The sequence below is a fragment of the Rosa chinensis genome, chromosome 5, assembly GCF_002994745.2.
Source record: "Rosa chinensis cultivar Old Blush chromosome 5, RchiOBHm-V2, whole genome shotgun sequence".
NCBI lineage: Eukaryota > Viridiplantae > Streptophyta > Magnoliopsida > Rosales > Rosaceae > Rosa > Rosa chinensis.
Window position 1 is genome coordinate 5,295,710 of NC_037092.1, and position 15,966 is coordinate 5,311,675.

Below are 15,966 nucleotides of genomic sequence, written 5' to 3' on the forward strand. Positions count from 1 at the left end.
GATTCAGAGGCGACTTTGTATTTGTACATATAGAACTATCGATAAGCTGCAACATCACCAAAAATGGACTCCCGTCCCATATTTGATTAAGTTTGCTATTAAACAGTCATATCACTCTTTCAACAGAGAGAATAGAGAGAACAGAGAAAGCCACAGCATCAGATACATCTAATAGTGCATACCTCAAAATTTTCTTTGCCCCATTCTTCTAAACATTCCAAGGTTGGATATGCAGCTAATGGTACACATTTCAGAAGCTGCCCGAATTATCCAAAGATTACCTCTTAAGTGTCATATTTTATGGCTACCACATTCTACTATATTCAATAGTATATGCAATATTCAATCTTTGGTCTTAGACTCTTAGTGCCCCTAAACCTGAGAGCACCAAGAGTCTAGGAGTCTAAGACACTAGCACATTCGAATATGGTAGTTTCAATGAGGCAGCCATAAAATATGACAGTTTGAATCCAATTCTGAACACTGATAGCAGTGTATTACAATCAATTGACTCTTGCTTCATTATCAGTAAGAGTCCCCAATCCATAAATTGTCACACAAAGTTAAAAAGAGTTTAGCAATAAGCAGGCAATAACAAATCATACATTGAAGAAAAAAATACAAAACTTTTCAAGTTTCAAGTATGAAAAAACCCAAATGAAATGGAACCACGCATTGAGAAGAAGATGAGATCAGGAATACAATGAAAAGGCTATATACCACGACCTTGTTTCAAATTCTTTGTCCGGGTGAGATAAGGAATACATTTTCATCACAATAGCCGGAAGAATCTTTTTCTTTCACTTTCTTGCTCAATAGTTAAAAAAGTAGATGAAATGGAATACTTCTCCCTACAACTCATCCGTAGGAAAAGTCGCCCTCTTTCCTTTCAATGTTTCCAGTATATCCATGACTGAAATATTTTCTACTAATAGACCATAGACACCACATTATAACACAAGGAGTCGTATATTGATTTGATATAGCGTTGCTAAACACAGTCCATTACAGATCACAATATTGAAGTGAGGCAAAAACATTGCGCAGATATGCGTAAGCTAAACACAGTGTAGCAACAGCTTCTCCCTTGAACCACTAAAAAAACCAGCTCTTGGAGTCTTCAAATTTTTTTCATTATGACGATTCCAAGTATGAACTTCGCAATTTTAACAGCAGACATGTTCCACAGTAGGCAGTCTTTTTGCAGTCTATCATATCAGAAAATGAACTGCACAAGTCTTTTTGCAGTCTATCATATCAGGCTCCTTTCTTCTTTTCTTTGATAGGCTTGACATCCTTTGTGAGCATTCTTGGTGCTATAGCCATGGCCATAAGCTCTTGGAATAGCAGCTTGCAGGCATAAGGAATGTGAACCTGCATGAGGAGATAACATTAACATCTGATCGCAAAATCACAGCAATGTTTGAAGTGTAGGACATCCATGCATGCAGAGAGAGAAAGGCACAGACTAGACCATAAACCAGACAGACTCACCTGAACAATATCAGTTTTGTTCTTACAACCTCTGCACTCGAATGAATTCTTCTTGAGATTTGCAATAGCTATTAAACCACAACGCTCGCAGACATGAACCCTATAGGCATCACTCTGATCAAACAATCTCTCTTTAAGAAAGTGAGCAGCACCGTGGGCAATCATGCAATCTCGTTCCATCTCTCCAAATCGTAAACCACCATCACGAGACCGTCCCTCAGCAGGCTGCCTTGTGAGGATCTGTACAGGACCCCGACCACGTGAATGGATCTTATCATCAACCATATGCTTCAATCTCTGGTAATATGTAGGGCCAAGGAATATCATTGCACTCAGTCGCCGACCAGTGTGACCATTATACATGGTCTCAAATCCTCGCATTTGATACCCACATTTGTGAAGAGCTTTGCTAATATTGTCCACCTGACAAGAAAATAATAGCACAAGAAAATAATAGCACATGAGAATTCCACTCCTACAACCTATATATGACTGTCAACAGAAGGTGTAACAAAAAGTAATCTTGCAAAACTAGGCTATGGAAGGTACTGAGCAATATAGAAATTTAGAGACATGATTGAAGAGAAAGTGAAACTCACAGTCACATCCGTAAAGGGAGTAGCATCTCCTTCCTTTCCCATGTGTGCTGCAACCTTCCCCATGATACACTCAATAAGCTGACCAATGGTCATTCGGGAAGGAATAGCATGAGGGTTCACAATAATATCAGGGGTGACACCTTCTACAGTCCACGGCATGTCTTCTTGTGTATATGTCATACCCACCGTCCCTTTCTGTCCATGCCTACTGCTAAATTTATCCCCAATCTGTGGAATTCGAACAGACCTCACCCTCACTTTCACAAACCTCAACCCATCAGCATTGGTAGTCAATAAAACCTACAAAGTATAAATCAGAAAGCAGGTTTCAGTGTTGAAAGATGCGTAAAGTGAGAAAGGAGGCTAATAAAAATAGTGCCAAGAAGCATGTACTTGGGAGTGTTGGATATTCAACATTGTATTAGGTCAAATTATATTCGAGTCTCGGAAATAGACAACACAATTTCCTATTTGGAGATAACTTTTTGAAAAGTCATTTTAATGAAGCTTACCTGGTCCACAATCCCAGTTTCACTGTGCCGTAAGCTTATACTATGGTCACGTCGTGAGTAACGTGAAGCAGCTTGCCCCTGAGCCTCCTCTGGAGCAATGGGAGTAGTCTTCCCTATGATAACATCCTCACCTGAAACCCTGGTTCCCTAAGGTGATTATAAAAAAAGAAAGTTGGTTAGAAAATATAGTTCAAGTTACCAGGTAAGAAAGTAAACAAATTTCGATGTCCTTACAGGAGGTGCAAGACCATCATCATCCAATTTATCATAAGAACCATGCCGCATACCCTGAAAGCCATATCAAATCTTATAATAGCATCCAGCAATCACATGAGCAGTAGCAGCAGAAACATAAAGTACTCCAAAAACAAATTCTCACCATCGTATTTGCTCTGTCTGGACGTCCAAAATCTTCTTTGACAAGGGTCCCCATCTTTTTTTCCTCATCCCTGTCAGCAAAAGTTGATGATGCAACACAGTAGAATAATATGAACTACATGTCCTTGCAATAGGTGTTAGAGACAAGCTAACCTATAGGAGCGGAAGAACAGTGACCGGAAAAATCCACGATCTATAGAGGATTGATTCATAATGACAGAATCTTCCTGATTATAACCAGAGTAGCAGGAAATGGCAACAATGGCATTCTGAAACAGAAGGGTAGACAGGAATCATTGCCAGAGTGAACTTAGGAAAGAGAGAAAAAACATAGAAAAGAAATGAGAAACTAAAAGAAAGAGAGATATTTACAATTCCAGCTGGAAGTTGCCGGAAGTGAAGATGCTCCATGGCTCGTGTAGTAACAAGTGGCTTCTGAGGGTAGTACAGAACATAAGCCAGTGTATCCTGAGTGGACCAACAAGGTGAGTTTAACTTTTTTTCTAGTCAACTGTAACATCCAACAACAATACATAATTTACAATGATGAGAACCAAATCATACCATTCGGAACTGATAATTGGTGACATAAATTCCCATAGCTTGCTTTCCCATGGCAGATTGATATGTATTACGTGGAGACTGTTTACAACAAAAACAAATAAAGTCTTTCATAAAGAGCAACCAAACAAAATAACAGATGGAGTAATAAATTAGTATAACATGTAAACCAGTATAAGAAATACATACCTGATTATGATCAGGAAATGGTATAATTGAAGCACAAACACCCAATATAAGTGACGGGTGAATTTCACAATGAGTGTAAGTGTCAGAATATGCCTCCTCAGGATTGAGCCTTGCTTGTACAAGATCCTGGTACAAGTTTCACAATTGAACTTGTAAATAACCTCTATTTTACAAATTACAAGCCTTATTTTTGTTCCAATATGACATCAAATGCTTTTTTTCCAAAGAGTACTACTTACATTAATTGTCATCGAAATCATAGTGGTCTCCTCTTCTTCAGTGTCAATATATTCTATAAATCCTTTTGCCACGAGATCATGCCAACCACCGTCTTCAGGGTTTTCCTGAAGAAAAAGAAGAAGAATGTAAGAATGGAGGGATGTAATCACTGAAGAAAAATATGTTGAAGATTGCAGCTAGCTCACCCTCTGCTGCAATGCATGAATATCTTTCTTCTTTATAAGCAGCCTTTGCTTGTCCACAATGAATAATGGACGACTGCAACGACCATAGTCAGTATATATCCGCAATTCTTTCAGACGGATATCTCTTACAACCCCAACTTCAGTATTGACATCCACCTACACACGCATGACATTTACATGAGAATTTCACAAGTCGAGAATGGTCCAAATTCTGCGTGCATGCAATTAGGACGTTTGGGACGTTTAAGAACAATGCACAAGAATATGAAGATAGAAAAGAGACGAGGAAATGGTGCAACTTATCGAAGCTAAGATAACCATACAGCTAAAGTTTTGAGTCTCACTATTGAAGTTTGAGTGTTGTTTTGGCACCATACCTACCTAAATTATACGTTCAAGAAACAAAAACAGAAGGGTCACTCACCCGCCGCCTTAGCTTCCTTAATGTTCTCACCAACATTTCAGGATCACGATGTATGCCAACCCAGCAGCCATTAACAAAAATCTTTGTGGCTTGGGGAATAACAGCAGGGGAAATTTCCTACAATAAAAGATACACATATAAGTAACAACAGAAAGAATACAGAGAACAGAGAAAGCCAGCATCCACAATATAATAGTGCATACCTCAAAATTTTCTGTACCCCATTCTTCTAAAAATTCTAAGATTGGATATGCAGCTGATCCCACAGTTATGTAGACCATCAATGCAAGGTTCTTTACAAGTCCGCATGCCTGATGTGACAGATAAGAATTTAAGTGTCACATACAAAAACAGATCATTTTCACATTCAGAAATTTTAAAGTACAATACTTACCTGCCCTTCAGGTGTCTCAGCGGGACACATCATTCCCCACTGTGAGTTGTGCAACTGCCGGGGTTTGGCCAATTTCCCTGAAAAAAGAAAGCTCCATTCAAGGGAAAGAAGACACAATAACAAGCCACAAAATATAACTACATGTATATACCAGAAAAGCAAGAAAGTAGTTTTACCTTCACGCCCTATGGGAGAATTTAGCCTTCGCAAGTGTGATAATGTAGATGCATATGTCAAACGATTTAAAACCTGTTACAAAAATGGAATTGCAGTGCATGAATTAACTACATTTTATCCAAGTAATATACTTAATTCTAAGGCCTTCACAACCTACCACCCTCACCACCCTTAAACAAGCTTAGCATAGAAACAACCTTAGCAGCAGCAGAAACTAAGACTAATCTTGATTACCTGCGACACTCCAGCCCTTGTCCCAGCTGCATTTGCTTGCCCCCAGTTCCCAGTAGCAAGTGAATATTTGAGACCACTGGTAATGGTTTTTGCTTTAATTGCAAATTGCAGGTTGACATCCTTTCCATTATCAACGCACTGCACCATGCATGAAATGATTATGTATAGCCCAAAGAAATAATCAAAGAAACTTAAATAAGTCAGGGTTAATGTAACTAACCTTCTGAACATAACCTTTAACATCCTTGGTCAGCTTCCTGAATAGCTGCAAAATATTTGATCGTAAATTTTTTGAGAAGGCAATTAAAAAAAAATTAAGGATGTAACATATTTCATATGATCTCCATATTACACCAAAAAAAAACTTACCGATCTAAACAAGCTTCCGAGTAAGGGGCCAGCAAGATCTAGCCTCTTATTTCCATAGTGATCCCTATCATCTTCTGCTCTCCGACCAAGTGCACACAGTAGAAGCCTGTGAATGATGTATCTAAAAAAACAGCATATTTAGTACACAACTAAGAAGCCGCCCCAATGCTAATGTATAAATTACAAGTAAACCTTACCCGAAATAATATGCTTTCTTGGTCTCACAAAACTCCCCGACACCAACATGTGGAAGCATTTCCTTTTGAAGAATATCTCTTGCATACCTGTACAAAGGATGCGCAGCATAATGTCCATGAGCAATATAGAAGATTATGCACAACATCTTGAGGTCCATGTAAAATTACTGAGTTTATATACCTTATCCTCTTGTCTCTAGGTACCCCAGCTGTTGCACCTCTTTTACCAATATAATCTAGAGCCACCTACAGTGAAAAAGAGAATAATGAACCATCAGACAGACAAAGAACAGAAACCTGTAAGCAGTAAACCATAAAATCAGTTAGGGTGAGTGAGAAGAAAAGACCTGTTGATTCTGAATAACAAATGCTTCTTCCAGGGAAGGACGAAGCAACTCCATCATTTGCGTATCTGAAAAATCATAGCATATGTGCTCCAAAATGTCTTTGTCTGCCACAAACCCAAGAGCCCGGAAGACAATAATAATGGGAATCTCAGATCGAATATACGGAAGAGTAGCACGAATGTATTGTCCTGAAGAACCCTGCATTAAATGTAAACACACACAAAGTTACAAAACACATAAATAACATGACTCCTTAAACACAACAAGTATCACAACTCATCCATTACCCCTTTGGAGCTCGTCCGGGAAAGCATACGAACGAACATGGTGCTGGGGGGTCGGTTTTGGGACTCCGCCATAGACCGTACCTCCCCAACATAAGCATACTTATTAGGCTGCCTCTTCTTGAAGACATAGACGTGGTTCGTGCTCATCTTCTCCTGAGCAATCAACACCTTCTCACTCCCATTGATAATGAAATACCCGCCTTGGTCATAAGGACACTCCCCCAGCTCCGTCAAGTCTTTCTCCGAATTCTGATACAATGTACAATAACTCGAACGGAGCATAATTGGGACCTGATACCAATACATAACAAAATCAGTAAACCCGAACTCACCCACAGCTATCATTAATACCAAACCATTCACATTACACACCTTTCCAATGAACACTTTGGTGAAATCCTGAGTCTCAGTAACTTCTTCACCATCATGTCCTTTCTTTATAACCCTCTTGGTCACATCCACATACAAAGGCGCCGAGTAGGTCAAGTTTCGCAACCTCGCAGCTTTCGGAAACAGCGTTGCAGTCTCACCATCCGACTCAGTCATCATAGGCTTACTCAGATAAATCTGACCGAAGCTGATTTTGTATATAGTCTGCGAAACAGGCCACAAAATTCACTTCACATTTTTACATTCCACTCGCATTTGACGAATTAAGCCCCAATTACAAACCCTAGAGGAACCTTACCTCCGCGAAATCGGGCTGGTGACCCGGGTTATGCTGCGATTCGGGTCGGATTTCGATATCAGCGGCCTCGTCGACAATCTCCTGCATTGTGTTCTGAATGAACTCATCGAACGAGTCCAGCTGCTGCCTCACTAAACCCTTCTCTTCGAAATAGGCTGAAATCACAGCCCACGCGTCTTCCTGCGTTATCTCATCTTCGTCGTCCTCCTCGTTGTACTGCTCTTCGTACTCCGGCTCTTCTTCCATGGCCGCCGAATTCGAAACCCTTAGGTCCGGTTTGATTTTCCGATTTAAGTTTGATTCCGATTTTTAGTCTCCGGTGAAGTGCGAAACCCTAGCAGAGCTATTTCTCACTACTCAGGTTCGTCAGGGTTTCAAAATGAGAGAATTAGACGGGCGGAGAGGACTTATATCGTAGTGACTGTAGTGCCGGTACTAGTGCTAGGGGTATAATCGGGTTTTTGCTAGAATCGGCTCTCCGTAGTTCGGTAGTCGGTACCGTGTTTCCTAGTTTGGAAAGTTTTTTTTTTTTTTTTTTTTTTTCTCGATCTTCTTTATTAATCACATAGTTACTAACTTACTATTTACTACTCTAGTAGGTTCTAATCCCCATCTAGTTATATCGATCAAGAATTATGTTTCCTGATTCAAGAGAAAGAAAAGTAGTTTGGTTCTTTGCTTTATATTTCCAGAGTTAGATTTTAAACTTATTCACAAGTTGGAGGAGTTTGAAAACTGATATTATTTGTGATCTGAAAGTGGCAGTTGGTGTTTACTCAATTTGCACGTAGACTTCAAAATCCAAGAATTAGAGAGAGGGATTTAATTTCATAGATAAATCTTGACTAAGTACCATTTGCATAACAAAAGTAACTCATTTTTATGTCATTACTACCTAGAGTATGAAACATTAGGATTCAAGAAACTTTCATTTTCAAACTAAAAATAACAACATCTTTTACTAGGTTTTCTTTGAGTTTGAGTTTTAAGTGGTGAAACATATATCACCGAGTATGAGATCTTTAGGACAGAACAGTCTGTATGGTGAAATGTGCAAGTGTGTTATTGTCTCTATAAATAGATTTTATTTTGGACCATGGGCTTGGTTAGGGCCTTAATAGTAAGCATGTTTGTTAAAGATATCATTAGCATGTTATTAATTCCTTTGGGCTTGAAGCCCAATCTGAGGGCATCAAGCAAAACGCACACACAAAGAACTTGGACATTTTCAGTTTTTCACATTACATGGACTCTATAGGAACGATGATCATGTGGCATACATGCATGCCATCACAAAATATGGATGGATCATAGTCATCATGAATACCACATGCTCACTCAATTTGTATTTAGATGATTGGCTTATTTGTATGTAGCGACGTCAATATTTCCTACCAGTTCCAACTTTCCAGAATATCCAACTTCAATCAGAAGCCGTTTAATACCCGGCCACGTGGTTAAATCTGCAGATAGCTTGGACCCATTTTCTTTCTAAATTTGTTTTAACTAGCTAGCTAAGCTCGTTTTGGTGTCATAATCTCATAGATCCTGCCAGAAAGCATAGATAATTGGTCTTCCTGCACTTTATAGGTAACCAAACCATTATTGTGTTTGAAACACAAAGAAAACAAATGCCCCAACCCCTATCTTGCTTCCTAACACAACCATCTTTATAAGCTGAAGCATTTGCTTCACACTGCTTCATTTGACTTGTAACAATGAACACCAGCAGGAGGATCTTCACCTTTCTGCTCAGGCTACTAGCCTTGGCTGCAACTCTGGTTGCCACCATTGTAATGGTTACAAGCCATGACTCTACGAATGTCTTGAACTTAACGTTTAAGGCCAAATTCAGCAACTCACCAGCTTTCAAGTGAGTCTATAGCTAGCTTTTCTGTAACCCTTTTCGCAGTTATAGCCGTGCTATTCATAATCTTCATCCTAATTGTGTTCTTATCATACCATATATGTTATAGGTACTTTGTGGTAGTGGAAGCAATTGCCTGCGCGTACAACCTTGTCATTATGTTTCTTGCTTCCAAGGGCTCGCTTTGGCGCTTGGTTATCATCCTCGACGTGGTAAAGTGCAGAGAACAAAAATCCCACATCTGAATTTCATCTTGACTCGTTGTCAATTAGTTTTATTTAATTAATTTGTACTTGTGCAGGTTGTAGCGGTGTTACTTGCTTCAAGTGTGTCATCGGCCTTGGCAATAGCATATGTGGGGAAGAAAGGAAACACACACGCTGGTTGGCTTCCGATTTGTGGACAAGTCCCAAAGTTCTGCAAGCATGTCACTGCTGCTCTTGTTGCTGGCTTCATTGCAGCAATCCTGTATTTTCTTCTTGTTATCTATACCCTCTACACTGTTCTCCATCCTCTATTTGTTGTAAGTAAGTTTTGAATCTGTCATTGCTGCAAACCAAAAAGAAATATCATCTATAGATACCTTACATCTTTTCATTAAACAAGCAAACTACAGGGAGACATAAACCTTCTAGGCTAGAGTCCTTAAACTGTTGTTCAATCACGAAACACAAGGAAGCATGAAGGCAGCAATTTTTAACAGGCAAGTCTGTCATTAAACATATTCTGGAACGACAATGCCTATATATATTTCCTTATTCGCAAATCTTGTAGAGGAAGGAGGCAAACTCTTCTGTTGGCCGGTGATCAGTAAAATGAACGGCACACAGCTTCAAAACTCAGGGCAATATCCTCGCAACTAATCCCACCAAGAATAAATATTCACTGAATAATCACAGTCTGCAATACTAAAATTATATTCATAAAAAAGAAATGGTGCTCAGTCATCCAGTTTATGCAGACATTACTGTTGTCAAGGATACAATGAAAAGGAAACAATGTAATGTTACAATCCTTGGGATTTTAGACCTCAAGAAATGGCATATCCCAGTGGTGGCATGGTGACAATTGTTGTCTAGTAAAATAAGCCATAAAATTACAGCAAAACGACTTGCTTCATAAGCGCGCCATCCCAGTGGCAAAAATGTCTAGGATGGATACAGAAGAAAGTAATGATACAGTCCTTGGGATTTTTTCCCCAATCTCCATTTTCATAGTATCGCTAATGGATGCTGAAATTTCCCACCTTTGCAAGTATAACACTTGCATAATCTGCAATAGCTAGCTAGCTGCAGACCAAAATTAGATGATCTTTACCTCGGTTTATCTCGTTAAGTAGGCAAACAATAGGGAATTAATCCTTTATTAAAAAACATACATGCGGAAAGCACAATCATTAAGAGTCAATATCCCGTTCGAGGGAAGGGGCAACATCTCCCATTGTCCGATAATACTCCTCATTTATGCTGTCGCTGTACTTGTATCTGTAGGGTACTTTCTGTATGTATTCTATTAGACTCCATATATAATCCGTAGTTAACAAGAAACCATCAGGAAAGTATAATGAAAGTTATGAATTACTTAATTATGATAACATGATTGCCATAGATGCTTGAGCCCAGTGAAAGATGAAGGTAAATGAAGAAGAAGTAGAGCTAGAGAGAATTTCAGAAAAGTAGCAGAACGTTTTTACAATCAATACAACCTCATAGAAATTCTTACAAGCCATCAACAGTATTTATAGCTCCCACTAGAATACTCTAACAACCACTACTAAAAAAACTTCAATTGCTTCGCCTTTTTACTTCGGCAACAGTTGCCGTCGCAATTGACACCCTATTGCTACGGAAAATGTCCTGTCGCAATTAAGCCTTATCATTTGCGACGGAAAATGTTTGCCGTAGTAATTTTGTATTCAATTGCGACGCATTTTCCACTTGCCGTTGCAAAACTTATTTGTATATGTACTTTCCAAAAAAAAAAAAATACAATGTAAAGAAGCATGGCAACACATAAACGTCACCGTATTAGTCTTGGCGCTAACCCAAATAATTTTCCCTCTATTTTTTCTTTTGTTTTTTTTGGCCAAATGTCCTACTAACAAAACACTCATCAGCCCTAATTCTTTCCCTCTTTTTCCCAAAGTCCCAAACATCACCCCGCTCTCTCTCTCTCTCTCTCTCTCTCTCTCTCTCTCTCTCTCTCTCTCTCGCCCAAACATCACCCTCTTTCTCAGCTCCGAAACCTCACTGTTCCCGCCGTTCTGAACATTTCGATAACTGAATTTGCTTCTCGCCGGCAGCTTACAGGTGACTCTTTGCTTTTCAGCTTTCGGTGTATTTTGGCTCTTGGTTGTCTTTGTGTCTTGATTTTGGGTCTGTATGGGATGTGATTGGGAAGAAGATCTAGTTTGTTGATTGCAAATTACAGTAGCTTTAGGAGCTACCTGGTTGGGTTGTGGATCTTGGTTTTTGATTGTGTATGCTTTGCAGCTCCTCGAACTGGAACCTACCAAGGTAATTGGGCAATGGCATGTAGGCCTATTTCTCCTACCGAGTAATCACCAAGGTAGTTTTACTTGATTTCGTCATTTTATTTTGCTGTTAATTGTAGATTTTATTGGATTTAGGTTAGGGGCTCGATTTGGTTCTGTTGATTGCTTAGTTGACAATAGATACTTGGCTGATTATTAGCTTAGAGTATGAATTTTCATTGTAAACTTGGCTGATTGTTGATGGTGAATGAGAGCGACTTTCTCTATTCTCACTCTGTTCCTTTTTAAGCGACCCATTATATGTAGGTTCATTATTCTTTCCTACCTAATTTTGATCCGATATCTGAAACATTTTATTGGACCAATCTCTATACCATAGAATATGATGAAAACAGGCACCACACCTTTGTCTTTCACTACTCTAAGCCTGCTCTAATAGCATGGAGTTATTTATATTTATACTCACATTACACATATATTAGTTCTGGAACTTCTCTTTTTAAAATGATATATGCAGCGACACAACTAGAGGGTTGGTACAGTTTATGGTTGGTGCATCTTGTGATGATCATGACTTTTTGTCTACTGTTCCAGTTAGAATAGCTTGTGAAACGCAAAAGAATGACAATAATTGATCCTCACAACATAAGCTTTTGTTTTGCCTTATATTGTCTGTTTACATGTCTGCCTCTATGTATGTCTTGGTGTATTGGTGGAAGATGAACTAGCGTTACCCCCTCCCAAGTCCTAACCATCCACTTTCTATAATTCAGGTTTGTAAAACAAAAGCATCTTATTGATGTCACTGAAGTATTCAGGGTTCTTAATACTGAGAAGAAGTCTTGGCTTGTTAAGCTTGCTGTCTACTTTTGTCTCCTCACTATAATCATTATCAGGTTTGTTCTTAACTTTGTATATAGATAGATCTGTTCTATCTTTTATTGTAAAATATAGATTACCCTTTTCTTTATTAATTGGTTTGTTAATTCTAATTACCTGTGTCTTGCTATTTGGTTATAGAATTCTCACAAGTGCCTCGTATCTAATAGGGTGATATGTCTGATGCCATATACGTGTTCAGTTAACCGCTCATGCGTGCTAGCTCTGCTATATATGAATACATATAACATTAATTGGTTACCTATGGTTGGCTGCATGCACCGTTTTTATTAGCTATCAACACATATTTAAATTCATTATTGAATTTAATATGTGCATTCTGTATTGCCAGGCTACTAACCAAGTTATAGCACAGTGAATAATCAATTGACATGATAATTTTGTATATGCTTTGTGGAAATATCAAACTTTTGATAATATATTTTAAGAACTAAAGTCTTTTATCACTTATGGCTTGTAACCAACCTCTATCTTCTAAGTTTTCATTGATATTCCTTGGAATATGAAACTACAATTTGAAATTCTAATATCTGAATTCAGTTGTATGGACACATAGCCTTATAAATATACAGCTCTTGCCCTTGCTCCCATGCTATTGCTTTAATTAACAAGGGAAATGTCAAGAGACTGGCATTATTATTATTTTTTAAAATTTTTTGTATGTATTTGCAAGGAGCAGGCATTGTTGTTATTTTGATTATATTCTCTTTGCTTCTTACAAGCTCAGGCTATGTGAAGGGGCAATACTCCGGCACTAGCAACTTCTGACATTTCTGATATCCCTCCCGACCTGGTAAATCCAAGTGCAGTTGAATTAGTTTTGGACATCAGAAGAGAATATGCCAAAAACTTGAGCAGGTAAAATTTCCATTTCCGTAACCATGCTTGGTATGAGGTTGTGCCAAAGTTTGACCATGCTGAGTAGTTGGGTGTGGCTTAATTGACATTTGACAATGTCATTGCTTGGAACTTACTAGATAGAATATGTTAGAGCAGATGAAGACACAGTGATCTGATTAAGCCAGATGACTATGTCTCATCAGGGACACATGTGCCTGTTGTTGTGGCACTGTAATTCAGATCCTCTTTTCATTTTTGATGGGGTACATAATTGATGTGGCAGTAATTTTACAATCCATTATTTAGTATAATGTGTAATCTGGTACTTCAGTAGGACTGTAGGAGTGAAAGAGTGTTGCTAAATTTATACCGTCCGCAATTTCATATATGATTACGGGTCAAACCAAAACAAAATACTTTTTTTTGGTTTACCTTTAAAATCATGAGATCCCCACATCGCAAATGCATGCATTGGAATTTTTGAAGTGGTTGCTTCATGCAACTAAGTTAAGGGTTTGAAGAATTTAGTTACCTTGTTCTGACATAACTTTTGGGTGATGGATTCTTAGTCAATTGCTGTTGTGTATGTCTACTGAGTATCATCTAAAAGAAGCTTCCTTTTTTGACATGATTTAAAAGAGATGTTGATCCCCATTAAGGAAACAATGTCATTGAAGGGATACTTCCAATCCTTTGTTCTTCTTACTTTTTGCGCTTTTTTTCTCTTTCCCCTTCTAGTTTTTTTTTTTTTGGTGTACAATATCTCTACTAAGTATAATATCCACTAATTAATATTAACATGGTCTATTTATACATTTTTTGTGCATTATCAGAATGATAGGTGCTACTTTATGTTCTACAGCTAGTTTATATATTACTTTATGTTTATGGTTTGTTTCATGTCTATTACTTTATGTGCATTATCGAATTTTCCACTCTTTGATGGGAGATGATGGTCATGGCTATTGTCGTACTTTTGGAGCTGGTGTGCCTCGTAGTCTAGTATATTCAAAGGAATCAAACATATCTCAAAGCACAGATGATCTCGTACAAAAAAATTACTGAACAAGTGTGTCAAGAGTTTCACTTGCAGCTTCAGCAACTACATGTTCGAATTGATTTTCTGCAGAACAAGGACAGTAGTACGGAGTCTCCTAGACAGGTATCAGTTGAGCACAAACTTAATATGCAGATATATGGTTTATAAATTGAACTTTTGTCAATTGTATTACTACTTGCACTAACTTAAGTTTAATATGTGTATATATATGTATTGTATATTTCTTAGGTTGCTGATGCAACCAGCGGGCAAGAAATTTTGAGAGTCTATAGGAGATGAAATAACTTCGAATGCAAATAGTGACCAGCCATTATTGGAGCAGAATTCTCCAATAACATCCCCTTCATGAAATGGATCTGAAAGGGTAATTCTCCTATTAATTTAGGCAATTGCAACAATCTTCTTATATTAATTTTTTATATTGCTCTTACATATTGTATTTCTAGTTGATGCTTGACATTATCATCACCATGAGTTATAATTGGCTTGCTTGCAAATGGTTGTGTTGTTTCAAGCTAGTTATTGAGGTCTATACTTATGATTTTTTTATGTCCTTTCACATGGAAATTAGTTCTGTTTGTATTGCAAATGTTTGATTATGTATTTGTTTGTGACTTTAAGCTCTATATCTTATTGTGGCTTTCACCTAAGGATATTGATGAACTTGTTTTTGCTAAAAGGTTGTTATGTATGATTAGATCTGTGGGTTTTTTTGAAGATTGTTAGTTCGTTTAAGTTGCTTTACTGCTAGGTCAGCTTGCTTTTGCCTTTTTGAAATTTAAAGTTTGAGTAAAGAAAATGATTTCCTGATGAGGAAAGTTATAAAGCTATATGTGGATGATGTAGGAAGATATGTTTTGAGCTGTGTTTTTGCAACTGTTTTGTGGTTTGGCTTTCAAAATTTAGATGGACTTTTTGGATTGTGCTTCATTATCTAGTTTGTGGATTTGATTAGTTCCATGTGACTATTACCTTGAAGCCATATTAATAGGTGTTGCTTTGTTGATATATTTATCTCAACCGGTTTGGTTGTCTATATGGGTAATGATGAAACAACTATATTTTTTATGATTCCAACTACCCTGTAACTAACCTTAGCCATATTAATAGGTGTTGCTTTTCGTTTCCATTCATGAAAGGCTTTTCATTGTTTAGGTTATGATAGATTATTGTTAACAGCCCCTAGTTTGTGTTATACTTCTTGCTAAAGATGATATAGAGTTGAGAAGTAGATGCTCAATATATGGGGGTTAGTTGTTTTGACTATCTTGCCTATTGGACATTAAGCTAACATTGGTTTTCATATGTTGATATTACAGGTTCTCATGGCAAAAAAAGCAAAGCAAATGAAAGCAAGTGCAAAGCTCACAAAATGACAAAGTAAAATGATGCACTTGTGATTGTTGTTTTATTTTAAGAGTGCTTATTATCATGTTCAATACTTAGAAATGACATTATTTTCACTTTAGTATTTGTATTTGAATATAGTACAATGAGTCAATGGATATGTTTAAGCATATTTTTCATGAA

The 15,966-nt window shown here is 37.7% G+C and overlaps 2 protein-coding genes and 1 long non-coding RNA gene across 3 annotated transcripts; 2 read left to right on the forward strand and 1 right to left on the reverse strand.

Moving 5' to 3' along the window:
- Window positions 1–950: 950 nt before the first annotated feature.
- On the reverse strand, window positions 951–7,665 carry LOC112202464 (DNA-directed RNA polymerase II subunit RPB2). Its single transcript, XM_024343479.2, has 25 exons — window positions 7,276–7,665; window positions 6,960–7,181; window positions 6,588–6,878; window positions 6,301–6,498; window positions 6,135–6,199; window positions 5,954–6,040; window positions 5,757–5,877; window positions 5,608–5,652; window positions 5,388–5,525; window positions 5,153–5,225; window positions 4,977–5,053; window positions 4,786–4,893; window positions 4,583–4,699; window positions 4,159–4,314; window positions 3,973–4,077; window positions 3,734–3,859; window positions 3,548–3,625; window positions 3,356–3,451; window positions 3,137–3,252; window positions 2,985–3,054; window positions 2,840–2,893; window positions 2,606–2,752; window positions 2,094–2,393; window positions 1,495–1,917; window positions 951–1,374 (listed from the first exon to the last, which is right to left on the reverse strand). The coding sequence occupies exons 1-25, from the start codon at window positions 7,519–7,521 to the stop codon at window positions 1,258–1,260; spliced, it is 3,576 nt and encodes a 1,191-aa protein (XP_024199247.1). The 5' UTR covers window positions 7,522–7,665; the 3' UTR covers window positions 951–1,257.
- A 1,228-nt stretch (window positions 7,666–8,893) lies between these two features.
- On the forward strand, window positions 8,894–9,680 carry LOC112202976 (CASP-like protein 1C2). The gene is made up of 3 exons (XM_024344010.2): window positions 8,894–9,148; window positions 9,252–9,354; window positions 9,444–9,680. Exons 1-3 carry the CDS (start codon window positions 8,994–8,996, stop codon window positions 9,678–9,680), a joined length of 495 nt encoding a protein of 164 aa, XP_024199778.1. The 5' UTR covers window positions 8,894–8,993.
- A 1,827-nt stretch (window positions 9,681–11,507) lies between these two features.
- On the forward strand, window positions 11,508–15,966 carry LOC112167204. Its single transcript, XR_002923643.2, has 4 exons — window positions 11,508–11,710; window positions 12,410–12,532; window positions 13,264–13,394; window positions 15,756–15,966. It is a non-coding gene; the product is annotated as an uncharacterized LOC112167204 (long non-coding RNA).

Bases quoted from the DNA above. Each gene is read 5' to 3' on its own strand.
- LOC112202464 (XM_024343479.2), bottom strand. From the start codon at position 7,521: ATGGAAGAAGAGCCGGAGTACGAAGAGCAGTACAACGAGGAGGACGAC. The intron at 5,653-5,756 runs GTAAGTTTTTTT...AATATTTTGCAG, and splicing joins TCGGAAGCTTGTTTAGATCG to CTATTCAGGAAGCTGACCAA. The intron at 3,055-3,136 runs GTTAGCTTGTCT...TTTTGCTGACAG, and splicing joins CTGTTCTTCCGCTCCTATAG to GGATGAGGAAAAAAAGATGG.
- LOC112202976 (XM_024344010.2), top strand. From the start codon at position 8,994: ATGAACACCAGCAGGAGGATCTTCACCTTTCTGCTCAGGCTACTAGCC. The intron at 9,149-9,251 runs GTGAGTCTATAG...TATATGTTATAG, and splicing joins AGCAACTCACCAGCTTTCAA to GTACTTTGTGGTAGTGGAAG. The intron at 9,355-9,443 runs GTAAAGTGCAGA...GTACTTGTGCAG, and splicing joins TGGTTATCATCCTCGACGTG to GTTGTAGCGGTGTTACTTGC.